At 48.0% G+C, this 19,416-nt stretch overlaps 8 protein-coding genes across 8 annotated transcripts; 5 read left to right on the top strand and 3 right to left on the bottom strand.

Moving 5' to 3' along the window:
• Positions 1-484: 484 nt before the first annotated feature.
• On the top strand, positions 485-856 carry FMAN_11672 (uncharacterized protein; the record flags this gene model as incomplete). Its single annotated transcript, XM_041834515.1, has 1 exon — positions 485-856. The coding sequence occupies one exon, from the start codon at positions 485-487 to the stop codon at positions 854-856; it is 372 nt and encodes a 123-aa protein (XP_041684771.1).
• A 1,057-nt stretch (positions 857-1,913) lies between these two features.
• FMAN_11671 (uncharacterized protein) lies at positions 1,914-3,272 on the top strand (the record flags this gene model as incomplete). The annotated part of the gene is made up of 4 exons (XM_041834514.1): positions 1,914-2,207; positions 2,254-2,527; positions 2,577-2,707; positions 2,760-3,272. The coding sequence occupies 4 exons, from the start codon at positions 1,914-1,916 to the stop codon at positions 3,270-3,272; spliced, it is 1,212 nt and encodes a 403-aa protein (XP_041684770.1).
• An 872-nt stretch (positions 3,273-4,144) lies between these two features.
• On the top strand, positions 4,145-5,383 carry FMAN_11670 (uncharacterized protein; the record flags this gene model as incomplete). Its single annotated transcript, XM_041834513.1, has 2 exons — positions 4,145-5,003; positions 5,058-5,383. 2 exons carry the CDS (start codon positions 4,145-4,147, stop codon positions 5,381-5,383), a joined length of 1,185 nt encoding a protein of 394 aa, XP_041684769.1.
• Positions 5,384-5,502: 119 nt separating this feature from the next.
• On the bottom strand, positions 5,503-7,131 carry FMAN_11669 (uncharacterized protein; the record flags this gene model as incomplete). The annotated part of the gene is made up of 4 exons (XM_041834512.1): positions 5,503-5,868; positions 5,918-6,680; positions 6,727-6,932; positions 6,985-7,131. The coding sequence occupies 4 exons, from the start codon at positions 7,129-7,131 to the stop codon at positions 5,503-5,505; spliced, it is 1,482 nt and encodes a 493-aa protein (XP_041684768.1).
• Positions 7,132-7,620: 489 nt separating this feature from the next.
• On the top strand, positions 7,621-8,970 carry FMAN_11668 (uncharacterized protein; the record flags this gene model as incomplete). The annotated part of the gene is made up of 1 exon (XM_041834511.1): positions 7,621-8,970. The coding sequence occupies one exon, from the start codon at positions 7,621-7,623 to the stop codon at positions 8,968-8,970; it is 1,350 nt and encodes a 449-aa protein (XP_041684767.1).
• A 272-nt stretch (positions 8,971-9,242) lies between these two features.
• Positions 9,243-11,676, bottom strand: FMAN_11667 (uncharacterized protein; the record flags this gene model as incomplete). The annotated part of the gene is made up of 7 exons (XM_041834510.1): positions 9,243-10,224; positions 10,270-10,440; positions 10,494-11,065; positions 11,116-11,225; positions 11,273-11,394; positions 11,445-11,543; positions 11,600-11,676. 7 exons carry the CDS (start codon positions 11,674-11,676, stop codon positions 9,243-9,245), a joined length of 2,133 nt encoding a protein of 710 aa, XP_041684766.1.
• A 1,015-nt stretch (positions 11,677-12,691) lies between these two features.
• FMAN_11666 (uncharacterized protein) lies at positions 12,692-13,307 on the top strand (the record flags this gene model as incomplete). Its single annotated transcript, XM_041834509.1, has 2 exons — positions 12,692-13,029; positions 13,076-13,307. The coding sequence occupies 2 exons, from the start codon at positions 12,692-12,694 to the stop codon at positions 13,305-13,307; spliced, it is 570 nt and encodes a 189-aa protein (XP_041684765.1).
• Positions 13,308-13,642: 335 nt separating this feature from the next.
• On the bottom strand, positions 13,643-18,449 carry FMAN_11665 (uncharacterized protein; the record flags this gene model as incomplete). The annotated part of the gene is made up of 4 exons (XM_041834506.1): positions 13,643-15,652; positions 15,700-17,302; positions 17,351-17,375; positions 17,432-18,449. 4 exons carry the CDS (start codon positions 18,447-18,449, stop codon positions 13,643-13,645), a joined length of 4,656 nt encoding a protein of 1,551 aa, XP_041684764.1.
• Between the last annotated feature and the right edge of the window lie 967 nt (positions 18,450-19,416).

The following is a 19,416-nucleotide window of genomic DNA, read 5'->3' as shown; positions in this document are numbered from 1 at the left end:
GATGCCCTGAACAGCTCAGCCTCATTGCGGGATTCCAAAGTGGGTTCATTGATACAAAAAATCAAGAATTGACGATATGTCTCATACCGGGAGTCTGAGCCCGCCGATCAAACATTCCTTTCGCATCCTTTTATGGGTGCTGATATCCACTGTTCTTCCTTCCACTCCGCTGTTTTGAGCACTGCCATGTTTTCGAGGTATGATATCCAGGATATAGACCTCAAGAAGAACTAAAATCTGACGCTGACGAGTTACATGCATGATATGGGCATAGCATAACGAAGATCAACGATTTCAGCTGAAATAATGCAACACGTCACAGGAGATGATTCTATAAAGCAGAACACGTCAATCACTTAGTCTTACCTTAGCTAGACCTCTTCTTTTATTCCATAAGACTCTCCCAGTTCCGTCAACAACCAACAAGTTCGACAAGTCTCATTAGATCCTGCAAACTCACGCATTCAACTGTATTACCTACACCATGAAGCCCGTTTTCGCATCAGCCCTCCTCTTCCTCGGCCTCACAACAGCTCAATACGGTGGCCAAATCAAGGTCAAAGACGACAGCTGCCCTCAATTCACTGCTGGCGAAAAGTCGCAACCTCTCAGTTGGGTCAAGGGCAGTAACATCTGCGCAGACCTTTCCGACATCTGCCCCGATGGCAAATGCTTCATGGCATTCCAAGCCCTCGTGACCGGCACCGACAGCACAACGCCTGCCAAGATGGGAGCTTGTCCTACGGATGATTGCTCTTCGGATTGTCAGACTTGGGACGTCGAGTCACAGAGCAACAGCATCAGTGTTGACTGTGCTGAGTTTACTGGCCAGCACTACTTTTACTTAGGTGACTGAGGAGTCCAAGGATCGTTAGCAATAAGTGCGACGGGGGGTAGGAACAGACAGTCGTGATTGTTAAGTCACCATGAAGAAAATACAAGCACCTGACGTCACAATATATTCCTTGATATGTGTCAACTTTTCTTAGACGATAATAGCGGCCTTGAAAAGGATTCTACTTTTCGCGCGCCACCTTTTTAATGAGGATTCTCGCAAAGATCAGAGTGACCTAGCCGGGTATCGAAATGCAGGCCCCGCAACCCTCGTCTTGCGATTGTCGAGACATTCGCTACCGCTTCGTTCACAGCTTTTGTGACATGCGCTGTCAGCTAGGCATTGGCAGCAGCGAGACTTAGTCAACATCAGTGTGAGATTTCTTTCTTGCGAGTTCCCATCAGTTAACCGAGAAAGATACGATGGTAATTACGGAAAATATACCAACGACTTTATTAGTCCAGTTACCAGCGCACGCTCCAACTCGCGTCGGATATTCGCTAAAACCTCATCACGGATCCGAGATCCACTGATTTACTCAAGCATAAACGGGTAGCCTCACCTAGGGTATTGAAGAGCGACAATTACATGGCCAGATGGACAATTTCTCCGGCACCCTAACCAGAGCCGAGCACCAGCCATGCAAGTATCGTTCGTTTTAAGACGGCTGTTATAACGTCGGAAATAAACATTCGTGTGATCCGGGTTAAGCGAAAGCATATAACGGCGACTATATGCTTATTTGATACGCATTGCTTTAGTCCCGAGAGCTCGGTTATAGGCCACTCCATCAAGCACATTCCAAAAGTACTCTGGGCCGCTTGGGACGATGACTGGGTTCTGGAAAAATGGGAGATAGCCAGGGTAAGTGGGAGCTCCACGCCTGAAACAAGACCTAGGCCCGTGGCAAAATCCTCAATTTTTCAGAATCGCACCATTCACAGTCGCCAAGATGCATCGGGTGCAAGGTCCAGGAGAGGAGAGCAGCACGAGAAGGCGAGGCGGTTTGCCAGATAATATATCGTGAGAGTTCGGCACTGTCATTGCTTTCATGAAGTTATGTTGAAGGGCTTTCGAAATGATGAACTCGGCGTTTGTAGGCGAACCGCCTGCCACGGACGATGATTTCTATATCGTTCGAGGTATTCTTCGTACATATGGACTCGACAATCTCAACGCGAGCGCGGGCTTAGTGTTTTCGATCCAACGACCTGATAATCCGCCCGATGAGTCGAAGAAACCTGCAATTTTGGCGGGCATGATCTTGGTTATACTGGCGATTGTTGTACCAACGGTGGCAAGAGTTATGATTCGTCTCAAGGGCGCGAGAACGCAGTTTGGAGCAGATGACTTGGCTATCATAGCCGCTGCAGTGAGTAAATTGGTATGTTTGCGTCAACTCATGCTAAAATTGGTAGTCATTGGCAGTTAGCTATCCATGCATCGTGATAGCAATGCTTGCGCAGACAGGAGCCGGTCGACATACATACGAAAGCACCTACGAAGCATACAACCTCTATTTCTACTACCTGTCGGTATGCAGAATCATCTTCTACGTCTCGGTCGGTTTAGTTAAGGTGTCGATCACACTGTTCGTTCGTCGAATTGCGGATAGAGCATCGAAGAAGTGGAGGCTCTTCGCGGATATCTTCCTTGGCACGGTGGTGATCTACATCCTTCTCGCGATATTTTGTAAGTCGGACTTTGCGCTAGAATCGTGAATGATATTGACTCTGCGAAGGGTTCGTGTTCACTTGCAATCCCATTCAGTTTGCATGGGACAAGAAGTTTGGTGGTTCTCTGGACAAGCCACCAGTGTGCATAGACACTGGTCTACAGAATAAGTTCCTAAGCAGCATGCATGTTGCGCAGGTGAGCCAATTCTTTCTTTGGTGTCAGTGCATTTCTAACATCGATATTCCAGAGTATTGTGCTTCTTCTCGCACCAATCATCATCCTTTGGTACGTCAAGATCAACACGGCCAAAAAAGCCCGCCTCTTCTTCATATGGCTTGTCGGCGGCACAACGGTCCTCGGCGGACTGCTTCAACAAACAATGGTCACCATAACCAACGACTCGTGCTGGCAATTCACATCCGCCATGCGCTGGACAGTGTTGGACCTGACATTCGGCACACTTACCGCCTCCCTCCCTATTTTGGATGCAGCGATAATGGGGACGTGGAGTTCCATCAAGACTAAGATTGGAACGTCGGGTTCCCACTCGAGATCTAGAACGCAGGGATGGACGGACCTGGAGCATGATACGAGAAATACTACGACCGTCAGGAGGGCAACGGCGGGTGATTCGGATTCGATTGAGAATATTATTGGTGGGACCAAGGGTGTTGTTGTAGAAATGGGGATCTTGAGGACGGATGAAGTCGAGTTGACTTGTGATTCGGATTTGGGCGTGAAGAATTATCGTGCGAAATAGGTTGAAGGTTGAGAGAAAAACCGGAGTTTAGTATATGAGTTCTTGATCGACAGCAAAACAGTTTTTATTGGTACCAAAACAATATCACAGCATATTTTATCTTCATCATGACACATCATTTAAGTAGCAAGCATTATAGCAGCCGCGCCGTTGCAGACGATGCAGCTATGGTTCGAGGTTGAGTGGTTGGAGACCGGGAATTAAGTCCTCCAACCTTGAAATATCCCGTCCGCTTCGCTTCCATTGGAGCCGTAAGCTCGGATGACCCAGAGAAGGGAAAAGGGCCTTGGCCAAGCGATGGGTTCCTGGCATAAATGCGGCATGGTAATTTCTCCGTATATCCGGGCCATGCTAACGTTTTTGAGATCTAACAGCGAACGGCTTACTGGGGCCAGAGGGTTGGCATCGTGTAAGAATCGTTCGATCTGTCCCGAATGAATATTCAAAGATGGAGTTCTGGCGATTTGGAGGCTAAATAAGGATTAGGATGTTTTGGTGACTCGTGTATAATTATATTTCTATATTTCAGGACAGTATAGAAAACTCGACTTTTCCTTAGATTAGGTCGGCCAACATTTGATGCTAGTATCTTCCGTTAACCATTTGCCAAGCCTCTCCTTTCTGGGTACCCATGCTCATCCCCACGACCTTCGGTTAGTCTCTCTCACGCAATGTTATTGGCTTGAGAATGGGATGCTACAGCAAAGTAGATCCTTATTGCTATAAACGTCCAGTTTCCCGTGGAGTTGATTGATCTCGACATGGAGAATCGCCACTCTCTCTAATCACCAGTCACTCGTTTAACCAAAAGTCCAGAGTGTTTTTCTGGCAGCCATTCATTTTTGACACCGCCAATCACCTAATCAAATACAATGGCCCGTTTCGTCCTTAACTCGCTGCTCTTCCTCGGCGGCGCCTTGGCGTCGCCTGTCGAGGAGCGCAAGGTGGATTGCACTGGCACGAACGCCATTAGCATGCACTGCCGCTCGAACGAGGTTCCCTACACGAGAGACTTCTTCTACATCGGCGGTCGCTCTGCGAAGGGAACTTCCGGAACCATCACCGTTGATCAGATCTACGTGAAGAAACTGACACCAACCAAGCAATGGACTCAGAAGCATCCTCTTGTCTTCTTCCACGGCGGTGGTCTTTCGGGAAGTACTTGGCTCAACACTCCCGACAACCGTGAGGGATGGGCTAGCTACTTCACCAAGAGAGGCTATGTTGTGTACTTAGTCGATAACAATGCCATTGGTCGCAGTGCTGAGAACGCTATCGCCAGCTTCCCCATGGCCGCGGGTTCAGCAACTGAGACTGTCATGAAATTCTTCACTTCTCCCGAGAACTACGAGACTTATCCTCAGGCTAAGCTGCATACCCAATGGCCTGGTACTGGAGCTGATGGCGATCCTGTGTACGACCAGTTTAAGAAGTCTCTGATTCCTCTTACCACCAACTTCGTCGGCCAAGAAAACGCTCTTCGAGCTGGCGGCTGTGAGCTGCTCTCACTTCTTGGCGAGAAAGCCTTCCTCATCTCTCATTCGCTTGGTAGCAGGAACCCTCTTCTGCTTTCCAACGATTGCCCCGAGTACATCGCTGGTAGCATCAATCTCGAGGCTGCTACATCTCCTTTCTGGTCGTACGCTGAGGGGCTGGGTGGATTTGCTGGTTCGCCATGGGGTTTGACCAATACGCCTGTCACTTATCACCCTCCAGTCAGCGACCCATCCGGTAAACTCGCCACCACTCTATCATTCACTAGCGTTTGCTAACATTGCCTCTTAGAACTTGAAAGTGAGTCCGTTGGAGAGGAGACTCTCGCTCATCGCAACTGTTATCTTCAAGTCGAGCCAGCCCGCAAGCTTCCTCAGATCAATAAGGTCCCTTACCTGCTCCTGACTGGTGAAGCTTCTGTTCACATCACATACGATCACTGTGTTATCGACTTTCTTAAGCAGGCTGGTGGCAAGCCTGAATGGATCAAGCTGGCTGACTTGGGTATCAAAGGCAATGGTCATTTCTTGCATGTTGAGAAGAATAACATGCAGATTGCCGGTATTGTTGATACGTGGATCCAGAAGAAGTCTTTCAATGGCACAAAGAATGCTTAATCTTGCGAATAAATCTAGCTTCTATAGACTACCCTCAATGATATAACAGCTGGAATTTCTGAATGTGGATACTGGCCGCTCCTCGGACCCCGGCCTCGTAGAATTTAACCTAATACCGCCTAATAACTATATCGGAACGCCCTGTCCTCCTTGTCCGTCAAGTCAGACTTTGGCAAACCATTCTTATCCAAAATGACCTCCCCAGTGCTGTGACACTCTCCAGCTAGGTCCCTCTTTTTGTTATCTTGAATGCAGAGGGTTCGATAAACAATCATCGTCAGGAACAGGAGACACCAAGTGACAATGCTGGTGATTACACCCTCTCGGTATCGGGGGCCATGAGTCCAAAGCTGAGGGGACCCAATGCAGCCTGCACAATATCCGATGAAGAACATGCAGTTTACCAAAGCTCTCTTGGTGTTGCCCTTGACATTCGATGCGGAGAGTGAGAGGAGAATCGACATCGAAGCTGTAATACAAGACGACTATCCAAAGAGTCAGCAGATGTCAGATGATAGAAACCATTATACTTACCACCCATGATGCAGCGATTAGACCCCAACCAGCACTGACGTCGAGCTTCATAAGGAAGACATTGCCGATAAGAGGTGGAATGATCAGAACCAGAACAACAAGCGATCGCTGTCGGGGAAACAAAGTGCAGAGGCCAACGCCTATCCACAAGAGTCCAATCTGAACTGCTCCCGACGGTGCCGTGTATAGCATAGTCTCGAGCTGCGTGTAACCGACCGACTTGATAACAAGAGATGCAAATGTAAGCACGGGTGACTGCATCGTGACAAGAACACCAAACCAAAAGACTGCCCAAGCCTTTGGGTCCATGAGCGTCTCTCGGAGTTGACTGGTGCTGAAGCTCGTCTTGTCACCTCCCTCACGATCACGAGCCATGCGCATAGACAACACCTCACGTTCTCTGGGAGTCAAGAACCAAGCATCTCTTGGGCCATTAGGCATGAGCGTAAAGAATGCGATACCAGCGACGACCGTCATCGCACCGCAGACAAGGAACAGAGTACGCCATGGTGCGAGACCAAGTGACGTATTCTTTCCAATGCCATACATGAGAAGGCATCCGACAACTTGTGCAACGCCATTCATGGTGACCCAAAGGGCAGTGCGAAGTGTATGTTCGGATTTGCGATACCAGATGGATGTGATGGTGACGAAGGCTGGTGATACGGCACCTTCGCTGAAGCCGAGGAGGAAACGAACGGCGGCGAAACCGGCGAAGTTGTGAGGAGCTGCGAGACACATGCAGATGGTGCCCCATACGATTCTATTGATTGTCAGTAGGGATTGAGAATGTCGATGGATGAACATACACCGTGACTCCGACAAACTTGGTGAGGTGCAGTCTGCTCATGAGATATATGCAAGGGTATTCAGCAACCAATTGGCCGACGTAGAAAATGGAGCTACACCAGGAATATTGGGAGCTGGTCAAGTTGAGATCGTCGATGAGACCAAAGACAGCGGCGTAGCTCAAACTTTGCTTGTCGAGGTATTGAAGGAAGAAGACGAAGCACATCTGTAGAGTTTGTTAGTCGTGACAGAAGGTCAATTGCGTTTGAGTAACATACAAATGGGAGGATAACCATATCAATCTTGCGAAGAACCGCCTTCTCCTCTTCGGGAGTGTATGAGTCGTCCATGTCGAGGATCTCGCCCCTTGCCTCAGGCTCATCAGGCTTTAGCGCAGACATTTTCTTCTCAAGAGCATTATCCATGATAGCGAGTTGAGGATGGAACAAAGAAAGGATATTGGCAGTGTCAATCTAAGTGCATGATGGACTACGCTGATCCGTCGTGGGGAACACCTCAATTATATCATGATCCCAACAGCTTGGTTCGCCGTTATCAAAAATTCATCAAATGACAGCTCCGGGCATCGGATATTCGGTGACAGGAGCCACTTATGGGGAAAACCTTATCACATTGCGGGGAAGGACATGGAGCCGATGAGATAGACCATCGATCCGATGGCTCAATGTCGGGAATGGTGACGTTTTGCCGATGGCCATGTTGCCGACTGCGATAATCTCGCCCGCTATCGGCAATGATCGGCGAAGAGTGTTACACAACGCGAGGGGCGATTGAGAGGAGATTGTGATAAAAAGCCACTGTCTTGGATGGTTTCGGTCGATATCTCAATCTCATCTCACTTATCTTGGTTCCGAACGGAGATTTCATTGTTCAGTAATCTCATCAACTTCAACATGACTCAAGTTGATACAGTTCCCGGCGCAGACATCAAGCCGTGGCTTCGTCATCCTCCCAAGAAGCATCTCTTCATTCACGCCAACATCATCGATGTCTCAACAGGCAACATCCTCAAAGGCGCATCGCTGTCCACAAAAAACGGCAAAATTGAGACCGTCTACCCCTCAACACCTGACCAATATCCCGATGGCTACAACATCGTGGACTGCAAAGGCCGATACCTATGCCCAGGTCTATTCGATGCGCACGTTCATCTCTGCGCGACACCTGGCTTCACAGACCTATCCCGTGTCTTTGGGAACCCCAATGACATTTCCCTGTTGCGACAGCCATATGTCGCCTCACAAATGCTCTACCGCGGTTTCACATCAGTCCGTGACTGCGGTGGCGCTCAACTTCCGCTGAAGGAGGCCATTGAGGAGGGCGTTTTCCCCGGCCCCCGTCTGTTCATCTCAGGTCACGCGCTTTCGCAAACCGGTGGCCACGGTGATTTGAGAAGCTCTTACGAGAAGCATGAATGCTGTGGCGGACACGCTATTGGGTCTTTGGGCCGTATTTGCAATGGCGTACCCGAGTGCATGGCTGCTGTTCGCGATGAGATTCGTTGTGGAGCGGATTTTATCAAGATTATGGGCTCTGGTGGCGTTGCATCACCAACAGACAAGCTGGAACAGCTGCAATTCACCACGTCGGAGATCCAAGCAATGGTAGAGTGTGCTAACAACGCTGGCACTTTCGTCACAGCGCACGCATATACCACCAAGGCTATAAGGCATTGCATCGATAATGGAGTCAAGGGTATTGAGCATGGTAACTTTGTTGATGCCCCGACAGCTCGCCTCATGGCCGAGAAGGGCGTCTATCTCACCCCAACACTCATTACATATGCGCAAATGGCCACCGACAAGTGGAAAAACTTCTTACCTCCCGAGTCGCAAGTCAAGAACGCGCAAGTCTTGAAGTCTGGCCTCGAAGCTCTCCGCATTGCTTCAGAAGCTGGTGTGACAATGTGTTACGGTAGCGATCTCCTTGGCCCGCTTGGCTCTGCTCAGACACAAGAGTTTTCTCTGCGATCTCAAGCACTAAAGCCTCTTGAGATATTACGAAGCGCTACGGTGAATCCTGCTAAGATGATGGGGTGCGAGACCACACTGGGTCAGCTGAAGGAGGGCTTTCAGGCAGATGTTTTGATCATGGATAAGAACCCGTTGGAGGATATTGAGATCTTTGACCATCCGGAGAAGTACATCTTGGCGGTTATGAAGGACGGTTTGGTGTATCGCAGTCAGTTGGAGTCTCTGGAGGTTGATGGTGGGATCCCGATCCGGTTCAACTCGGTACTGTAGAGTTTGATGAATCCCTTGATTCAAGGCATGGAAGAATAGCCAAATTAACTATCAAAAATGGGAAAAGCACGAATACGAGTTTTTCCCTCTGCTTTAAGGACTATACTTTCAACACTGTATGCCTAATAATTAGTTCATGAGAGCAGATCTTTCAGATTATGGGATCCTTGTTCAAAGTTGACTACCAAATCACATCACGGCCTCGCAAAGGGTCAGTAAGCTGTCTGTGTGGCATATGAACTCCTCAAACATTTGATGCATAAATCAAAGCCTCATGGTGCTAGATCAGGAGGGTAGCCTGCAAAATCCAGCACATCAAAACCTGTGAGCCCCATTAAAAACGGCTGGTCGTCATTATACATTGTCGACAGGCGATACGCCTCAAACGGATCAAGCTGCTCTCCGGTCTGAGGTTGGGGAACCGGTAGACGTGGCATGAGTGGCTCGAGAACCGCCTCAGTGCGTGTGCTCCATTCCATATCCTCAGCCCCCGTAGACCAGAACTCTGTGTCGGAACCTGGAGGTACCTGTGTATTCTGTTCGGCACCTAATGCGGTGTCGCCAATCGCTTCGCTGTTGATAGCGCTCTGGGACTGTTCTTGGTTTGACAGCCACTCTGCCCACTCATTATACGCAGATGATTGTAGCCCTTCGTCGGTCGCGTTGGTAGGAGGCTGCCTCGACCCACTAAGCTTTCCCCAGGCCTCGTTCGAGATGGATCGAAGGGCTTCGACAAACCGAACACCAACTTGAGCATTTGGGTTCCCCGTCGCCATTCTTCGCAAGAAGTCTAGACCAAATCTGACGCGTCTTTCGTATCCGGGGTCGCGGTCAAGGATACCGGCTATAAGAGTGACAATGGTAGCAATACTACATCCTTGGAAGTCGGTGAACGAGAATCGCGTGGTATACCCTGTCTGGTTCAAGTCTTCAAAGAGCTGAAGCAGTTTCTTAGAGGCCCTTGCGCATGATTTTGATAGCTTTTCAGCCTTTTCATCAATGTTGCATGGCTCTGAGTTGTCTCCGAGATGGCGTCGAAGAGTCATTCTTACAACTGTAATGAGAGGCATCTTCCCCATAACAATCCAGGCATAGTAGTAGTTGAGCCAGATATGAAAGACAGCGCGATAGCGTGAGTCTTGGGGTGGGATTGTCTCCAGATCAAAGGCTTCAGGCAACGAGTCTTTCCACTCTCTTAGCTGGTTTTCCAGGCTCGCTGTGTCTGTCTGGCGAGGAAGGTTCGTTACTGTTGACCTGAAAATGTCAGCATTTGAAGAAGAGCAGTAAGCTGTGACGTACTCCAGGTCAGCCACTTTATCCAGTATGGATATGAGACGAGCGAAGGCAATTTGAAGAACAACGTTGTTGAAATTCTGAGAGTCGTCGAACTCTGGCAGAACAGTCGGTAATGGGACCGTAATGATCTCAGGTGCCACCGATCGTGGCCTGTTGAGCTTTATTGTCGAACATCTGCTTGGCATCAGTACGGATAGAGCTAACATGAGGAGTGGCACGAAACTTACCTTTCAAGTGAGTATATTGACCACCACAACCGCCGACGAACTTCTCTTTCTCTCACGTCCATTCCCTGGTCATCCGAGTCCTGATGTAGGTCAAATGCCAAAGCCTTCCTCAAAGCCATTCCCGTGTAGACATATGACGACCCAACTGCATTCTGCGGCATGAGATAGACACCGAGTATCAAGCATACTTGGATAGATCTGAGGCCTGGAAGCTCGATTATATCCGGTACAAGTAGCTTAGCTTGCTCAAAGAAGAGCCTTCCGGGATCGTGTTCATCAATCCGTGAATGGCCTGGTCGTTCCAGAGGGGTCCAGTGGCTGCCAAGTGCGAAGATTGTCAATGCGAGACAGATGAAACTGGGGTCAAATCTCAACGGGCACGCTTGATTGGTGTAGAACTGCTCAATCTCGTGAATGATTTGTGCTTGGTCGAAGTAGAAGAAGACATCAGTGCCGCGTCTGATGCACACATGAACAAGGAACTCAGCGATAGATCGAGGAGGAAATGAGGCGACAATCTTTTTGAGGCGGGCCTGTTCTACAAGCGATGGGTTGTTTGGTCGGGTAACATTCTTGATATATTCAGTCTAATATGACGCTAGGGTGCGGAAACAATACTTACAGCCTGTAGATTGACCATGTCCTGCTCTTCAGGCCCGGATATTGGGTTCAAGGAGAAGGCCTCGCGTAGTCTTGTCAGGAATCGGGGCCATAGTATGCTTTCGGTCTGGTCTGCATCCGTCAGTTCAGTGTCTATATAAACTTGTAATCGTCCGTACGGCTGTCAATGGAAATGTTCTCCTGGGGTGTTGCTCCTGTTTGAGACGAGGCAGCTACGGCAGTAATGGTAGCATCTCCTGCGGGCATTGGGCTTTGACTGTGTCGCGGAGACAACCTATCTCTACATTGTGTCAGATTGAATTGCTTATCAATCATGCAATGGTCACATACCTGTCAAAGCGACAACTAAGCTGGCCAGCTTCACATCTCTGACAAATGCCTGGACTCGACTCAATGCACTTGCTTTTCCGGGCCTTGCATCGATCGCACCTGATAACAGTGATATCATCAGTACTGGGTCAAATGCTTGCCCTTTAGGGACTCACGCTCGCGGTGCACGTTTCCGGTTCTCTACGGCAACGCGTCTACGACGGCGACGTCGAGCGGCGGGTGTTGAATCCATGGGTTCTGATGCAAGATTATGGAGATTACGGGTAGTGGAACCTCGGCTACTTGTCCTCGTAGTGTGGTAGGTTTGTCGGTAATTTGTACTAACTTAGGTTGGGGCCTTGTCGGGTATCTGATTACGCGCTCCAGATTGTGGTCTTAGCTGAATATCCCTTTTGCGGTGCTCAGTCGGGCGTTTTTGTTAGTGGCCTAGCAGAGCCGAAAGCTGCCTACCCCGTACTGTTGACAATTTTGTTGTTTTCTTGCCTCTTTCTGCGTCAATGTCCTCCATCGTGCGCTGACATATATTCAGGGAGGATCGCCTATAAAATCATGAGCTCATATTTATACATTTTAAATTTTCTACAGAAAATATGCAATCATCTTTACTCGTCAATTTCAATCATAACGAAATCAGCTGCCCCGCGTATCTAGCTACCCATCACAGAGCTTTATCACACAATTCTGCCATTGACTCGGTTCTCGAGGCACAACATCTGCTGCATCATTTCATTTCCATGACTACCGCTGCAGTGCGTCCTTTGAGCGAGTCATGATAGCCCCCTCATGAGTAACTTAGGTCAAAGCGCTGCAGCGGTGCCCAACGTCCACAGCCAACATCTTGTCGATCTTCCCCAAGAATAGGTCGCTTCCGGCGGGGGAACAACAACAGAAGGGCGGCACAGAAAGTAGCCCTGTCGAGACCCCTACGGATTACATACCTAAGCTAACCTCCGAAGAATAAGAATGGTAACCTGGCGACCAACTTTCTATATTTGCTTACACCGCTCAGTGCCGGACAGCAATCCCCCGAGTCATTCGAAAATCTGGGGTAGCATTGATCTACAGATTGCATGAAATTGCGCAACTCAAAATTACAAGACACGTATGAGATGCGTCTATTTAGTCAGCACGGTTTCGAGAGTATAAATCAGGCTCCTAGCCCTCGCTAGGATTATCAGCATAGCATCTCATTCACTGCAACACTCTCACCCAGAACTCTTTGTTTCTGGCCTGACAACTTCTTCACTATGGCACCAGCCCAGACCCAAGATACACCAGAGAATACTCAAAAGAGTTCTGATCTCTTGGAGCATTCCAAGGGTGAATCAGTACTCACAGATAAAGACCGAAAGGCTCTCGTCTTCACCGACAAGCACAGTTCTCCAGATGTCTATGTCAACTCCAGCAAAGACACTCTGTGGCATCCGTGGACAGGAACGTTAGAGCTCAAGCCCCTCCGATTTGAAACGAGATCTGGCAGTTTCGTCATTGGGCTGAGAACCCCTGTCGATTGCTGGCTCGGAAAGCATAGACATCGAGGCACAGTCACAGCTGTTACACTTTCTGGGAATTGGAGATACAAGGAGTGAGTATATGGACTCAATCTATGGTGTGTTGACTGACATCTGTAGGTATGACTGGGTCGCTGGACCGGGTGACTATGTTGTTGAAAACCCAGGAACCATTCATACGCTGTTTATGGGTGCTGGCGCTGAGGTGGTGTTTACTATAACAGGAAGCCTCGAGTTCTTCAATGATGATGACAGCTTGAGGGAGACTATGGATATCTTCAGTTTCGCAGAGCTTTATTATGACCATTGCAAAGAGAAGGGTGTCGAGCCAAATGAGAAACTATGGTACTAAACAATACCAACCTGAGGCTTGGGCTAATAGTTTGCTGTTATTTTCAACGCTCAAATCACTAGGCTTTGCGAGGGCTGCCTTTGGTACTGGAAGGAATATTTTCCCAATGTCTTACTTAAATTCCTTGTTAGCTTTTTGCAGGACCCAGTGGTTCCGAGTCATCCATAAGGGCAGACAGTCACGGTATGCCTATGGAGATTTAATGATTAGCGCGAGATGCCTTTAAACACAACTCATGAAATATTCCAAATCTTGCTTAGAAAATCAGAAGTTAAATAGGTTATTGATCATAGTATAACAAAAAGTCAATCTAACCAACACCTCCAAAAAGAACACTACAGGGTTTTATAAAAGTCAAAATCACCTGGATTCTTCTCCATTTCCGTGAGGAGTTTGAAAAGGTCAATATCATCCAGACTTTTCTCCCTTTCCTTGCAAGATGGCGGCAGCCCAGCCTCAGTGACATCAAAGCTTAAAATAATCCGTTTTCCAGAAACACAGTCCCCAATAGCTGCCCTCCCCTGTATGCTTATTTCGGCGTTTAGACACTCTGGAGAGAGTTTGAAGAACTTCTCGTTACCGATCGTGATCCATGAATGCTCTCGTCTCAGAGCCGGCGAGGTTGACGACTCTCGCAGCCTGCGAAGGGAATGTTCAACCACTTGAATAACAATGTCATCAAGAATAACATTACCACATCTTGGTTCATTAAAGGAACCTCCATTCATTTGAATATAGCCAGGATTTGCAACACGTGTGTAGGTATGATGTTCCAAATGCCAGCAACACTGCGTGAGATCTTCGTGGCATGTTAGGAGGACCTTGCAATCCTCTGAATAAAGGCAGTATTTGACCATGCTTTTGACGGCGGAAGAACAAATGCAATCCCATGGTTCCACACTAAACATCGTGAGAGATGTTTTATTGGCAACAACCAGCATGGAGAAATCAGGCGAGAACTGGATGAAGTCGTTGTCGCCTACCAGTAGGCATTCGAACTTATTTTGGCAAAGTGACCAAACCTCATTGCCACTCACCGTATGTAATACCACTGTTCTACCATTTGGCGATGTATCGACTTCAAGAATCAAATTGTCCTGGCTTCTGGCCTCTTTCAGGCCTTTGCTTTGTGTATGAGGGTCCCATATTCGGACAGTATTATCATCCGAAGAAGCTGTAAGAATCATTGACAAGTCACGGGAGGGCTCAACTGTCCAATTCTTAGTTGAAGATGAGAATCCAAAGGCCTGCTCATAACTTCCCCTCTGGATATCATGTATCAGAACGGTGCCTGTACTGAGGACGGCAATAAGTTTTGTCGCGTCATCTGAAAAGATAAACGATTTGTATATCCCGTTGTACAAGCCGCTTCGTAGGTCGTGCATAAATGCTCCATTTCGAGCATCCCAGATCCCTATGTGGCCGTTTGTATCTCCCGAGGCTATCATGCGTGAATCCAGTGAGAATACCGCCAACAGGATATTACATTCATGGCCTCTGAGCACCTTTTTGCATTTACCCGCATCCAGATCCCATATACGTAAAGTCTGATCGAAAGAAGCCGAGACAAGCAATTGATTGTCTGGTGAGATTGCAGTTGTATTGACCTTTCCTGTATGGCCTGTCAATATCTTCTCGCATCTACCGGTGTGAGTGTTCCATAGTCTTATTGTTGCATCATCCGAAGACGTCACTACCATCTTCGAGTCGTGTGAAATAACGGCTGAATTGACCGCTCCTGTGTGTCCCCTTAAAATGAGAAGGTCCCAAGTCTGTGTCTTCCAGATTCTTACGAATTGGTTCCCACTTGCTGTGAGTAACAGCTTCGAGTCGCAAGAAAAGGCAAAGGCCTTTCCTGTAGGTGAAGGGTATTTCAAGACTCGATCACACTCTCCAGTCTGCAAGTTCCAGATCCGTAGCGTTCCACCAACTGAACTTGAGGCAAGCACACTTGAATCTTGAGAGAAGGCCACAGACTGGATTTCTCCAGAGTGTCCTGCTAACACGTGCTCGCATTTACCGGTCTTCGTTGATAGAATTCGGATTGTGTTGTCATATATTGATGCAATGGTTTTTGAATCCGGCGAAAAGATAGCTGACTTGACTCCAGCACTGTGACCTATTACCAAGGAGCATGGCCCCCAATCATCCTCAACTGCTGGCCAGGCCAAAAGCCAGCTAGGTACTTGACTTGAGAAAAGACGCCTCACGATACTATTTGATGGCGAGAATACTATTGCTGACGAGTAGAGTTGTAGCGGGGCTTCCCCAATAATGGAAATATGAGTTCGGATGAATCTCAAAGAATCTTTGACAAGGTCCGAAAGGCTGTCACAGGAATATCCCTAAGGTTATGAGTATAGTGGCATTGAAGTCGAAGAAGATACCTTACCTGCAGCCATACATCTAATGCATGTAACATAGTTAGGCATTCAGTGACATGACCTAGGACACTCATGGCTTCCAACCAATGGAGCAGGTGCTTTTCTAAGAAATCATAAGTTTCATGGGCCTTGAAATTCAACGTGTTGGAGGATACAAGATGATGTACCCAATAATGGCAAGCGTAGTGAAGCTCAGAGGGTATGAAACTTTGCGTATCCAGGTCTCCAACCTCAGATGGAGATGTCCCCGGAAAGGGTAGTCTGCATATGTTTTCACGAAGTTTGGAGTTCATGACGAAGAGGCAACGGCTTGCCAGTCTCCTGTGTGTGGCCTTTTCGTCCACCCAGAAGTCCGTAGCATTTTGAAGATCAGGATCCACGAGATAATCCCTGAATGATAGATGTAGGATCCTGACAGGGACTTCTGGAGTTTGGGGTACATTGAGAACAGATTGAAGAACCTTGATCCTCATATCAATTGTCGTGGCTGGAATGTTAAGTAATAACGATAGAGAAGTGATTGTCAACGGCGTTGCTAGTGTGACGATAGCACCAACGATTGATTGGAAGCTATGGATAATCTCTTCCCGTTCTCTCCTCGGTCTATTGACCACCTGTGAAGAGAGAATGGAGGAATAGATGTCATTGAGCCGAGACATATGCAAGCGGCTACTAGACCCAAGAATCTCTACTAGGAGCTCATCAGGCCCACCGAGAGTAGCATCATTCAGGAACCGACAAACAGTTGCCGCCGCGATGAACAGAGGTTGTGTCATGGAAACAAGCTGTCCGATCTTGACTGTGCCCGGCCACTGCTCAGCTAACTTTTGGCCACTGCGAGCCATGGAATTGAAGTCACGTCTTATTATGCGCAACTCATGTTGGAGAAAGATAGATATGTCGTGCTCCACGATGTCTTGTGAAATGCTGTGGAGCTCGAGACTCTCGTACGTGCCGTTGATATCTAGGAATCCAAGCAGAATCGGAAGCTCTGGTCTGCTCGTGATAAAAACCCTGAGTTTCAGCGAATCTAGAGATTCCAGTTCAGCAAAGAGGGAAATTATGCGTTTGATTTGGAATGAGTCTTCGCACTCATCAAGAGCATCTATGACAATCACAAGGGAGGTTGGATCTGATAAACAGGCTGCCCATCTTTTAAGAGGCTCTTTGAAAAGCTTCTCAAACTGCTCCCCAAGAGTTTTCGTTGGGAGCGTCGGATCGGCATCGATGGCCTTTTTGATGAAACTGGTCATACCAGGGATGTGCGTTGCTATTTGGCGTGCCAGAGTAGGAATAAGTTTCGACATATTCCCACGGGCTCCCTCTCCTCTTTTGAAGAAGAAGTTTGCACCAAGACAGCCTCTCTCCAACTGTCGCTGTGCAATAGTACGTGATATAGTTGACTTCCCTGTGCCCGCCATACCATTCAGCCAGAATATGGTCTTTGACTCGGAACGCTCAGCCCATTTGTCTATCTCGGCGAGAAGCTCTACTCGCGTCTCTGGTAGGCACACCGGGCTATGTTCCTCGGCGTAAGAGTTGAATAGAGCTTCAGCTACAAAGGGTAGTTGGTCAAGGGTTGAAGTGAGACCAGTCTGTTGCATTTGATGGCTATAAAGAGATTAATAAACTAGCCGAACTTATGAGCTAGTGACTTACTTCATGGAGTCCATCTTGCCTTCCACTGATGCAACATTAGCACTATGCCCAACTAGAGTATGGCGATGATTGTATACTAACGTGACTCGAGTATCTCGAGAACTCGTGGAGACTCTTTGAGTTGCCGCGCAGGAACAAAGCCCAGAAGCTCTACAGCAAATGCCGCAGCGGTAGATGCTGCGTATCTCTGCCACTGATCATTCTTGTGGCTATCGGCATAATCGCAAATTCCCCGAATAACAAGGCATGGAAACTTATCAACCAAGCCTACAGCTTCCATCTCGACACACAAGCATCGATAGCCCATGCTCTCTGTGAGGCTATCTCTGAACTTGGCGTCTTTGATAAGAGTGTTGCCTGAAGCAATAACTCCATAATGGATCACCGGCTCTGTGGTTTTCCGTTCCTCACGATCGATTCTGCGAGACACATCGCACTGCTTACATGTCTTCCCATCAACGTGTTCATAGTCTGATGGGAAAAGACGGTCATTCTCTGAACCCTGGTAGGTGAAGTTACTACCGGGTCGTTTCATGCCAGGGTTAGCTTTCAGCATAGCCGTGAGGATTCGCGGTATTTTGGAAGGTCGTATCTCATGCTCGGCCTGCAAGTTGGCCAGGGCTTTCAATAGAACTGCAGGTGGCTTGTCAATCGAGCCTGTCCGTTCCCAAACCCCATTCGCTTTCGCCTTGCCAAAATCATATTGCACGACGCCTCCAGTAACACCGTACGGCTGACTAACAACAACATCACCAAGTCTAATGTCTTGATCGTCGATAGGTCTAGCTATACCTCCACCAATACCGACCAAGAGACCAAACCGGATTTGCGGCAAAGAATGCACAAGGTCCGAGGCGGTGGTAGCAGCGGAGGTTGTTCCATAGACTCCTGCTGGTAGAGACGCAATGACGATGTTGTGTTGTCCGACACGACCCCAGATATAATTATTTGTGTCCGAAAGAGATGGGTGAAAGTTGTTTGGTTCAGAGTGTTCCTCGTCTAGTAGTGCCCTTGCTGCTGCTTGCTCAATGGCCAGGGCCGCGATCCATCCAATAGTATACACAGACGGACTATCGAGCCTCGTCTTTTCGCGCTCCATACCTATGTTGATTGCTTACCAAATCAAGTTGCATATGCTGTTATCATCTAGCTTGAGGATCACAAAACTAAATGCACGGCAAGATTGGTGGACAGGCAGGTCAGCAGAGGTCAGGATGCGGGGTTGCGGCTGAGCACGTTTGGTCATCCTATTTGATAAAGGACAGTCGGAACAATGTCCATTCCGGAATTGTGCCTTTTCGTGCGGCTGAAAGTTGGTTGGATGAGTGGCAAAATCAGGCTGAGCTGATTTTTGGCCTGTCGAAGTAGAGATTGCAAAGCTACTCTTATGGGAGACATATCTAACACTTCCAGATCAAGTGAGCTGGAAGTAAAGACTTCTATATAGTGTCGGTTACTCGTGAAGACTTTTTATCGCATTATTCACAGGAGACGTGCGCAAATTAGTTGCAGAGTATCGCCCGTTCAAGCATTGCACAAACTTTCCCAGATACAACCTAACCTTCTGGGATCAATGATGAGACACTGAAGCTCATAATTTCTTAGTGATATATATTAAATGAAATAAAAGAACACTTAAGGAAAGAAATTATCTTAATCTATCGCTAAATATCGTGGAATAGCACGCAAGACTTTGGCCGAAATGACTCTTTTAACTCTTGTAACATTAAACATCTACAGTCGCAATAATCTGCAAATTTTCATTCCGACAAAATATAGTATAACCATAGTTTAAGACCAAAAACACTTGGAGCACTCTGTCTGTGAAAGATGCTTTGCCGTTGGCGTGGTTGTCCTCTTAAGCCTAAATGGAACCCACTGTCAGGTCTTTGTCAAGTAGTATCAGGGTTTGGAGGTTTCTTGCCTGGTCTTAATGAAGATGGGGACCGCCATGAATATCGCCTACATCAGGCCTCTCAGTACAAGAGCGTGAGCAGCGATCCGCCTTGTTGGCTTGTTCATCGCCATTGCCCAGCTGATACACGATGCGGGTGACTGCCGTCTAC

Source organism: Fusarium mangiferae (assembly GCF_900044065.1).
Source record: "Fusarium mangiferae strain MRC7560 genome assembly, contig: FMAN_scaffold008, whole genome shotgun sequence".
Taxonomy (NCBI): Eukaryota; Fungi; Ascomycota; class Sordariomycetes; order Hypocreales; family Nectriaceae; genus Fusarium; species Fusarium mangiferae.
This window is presented reverse-complemented; position numbering and strand designations above follow the sequence as displayed.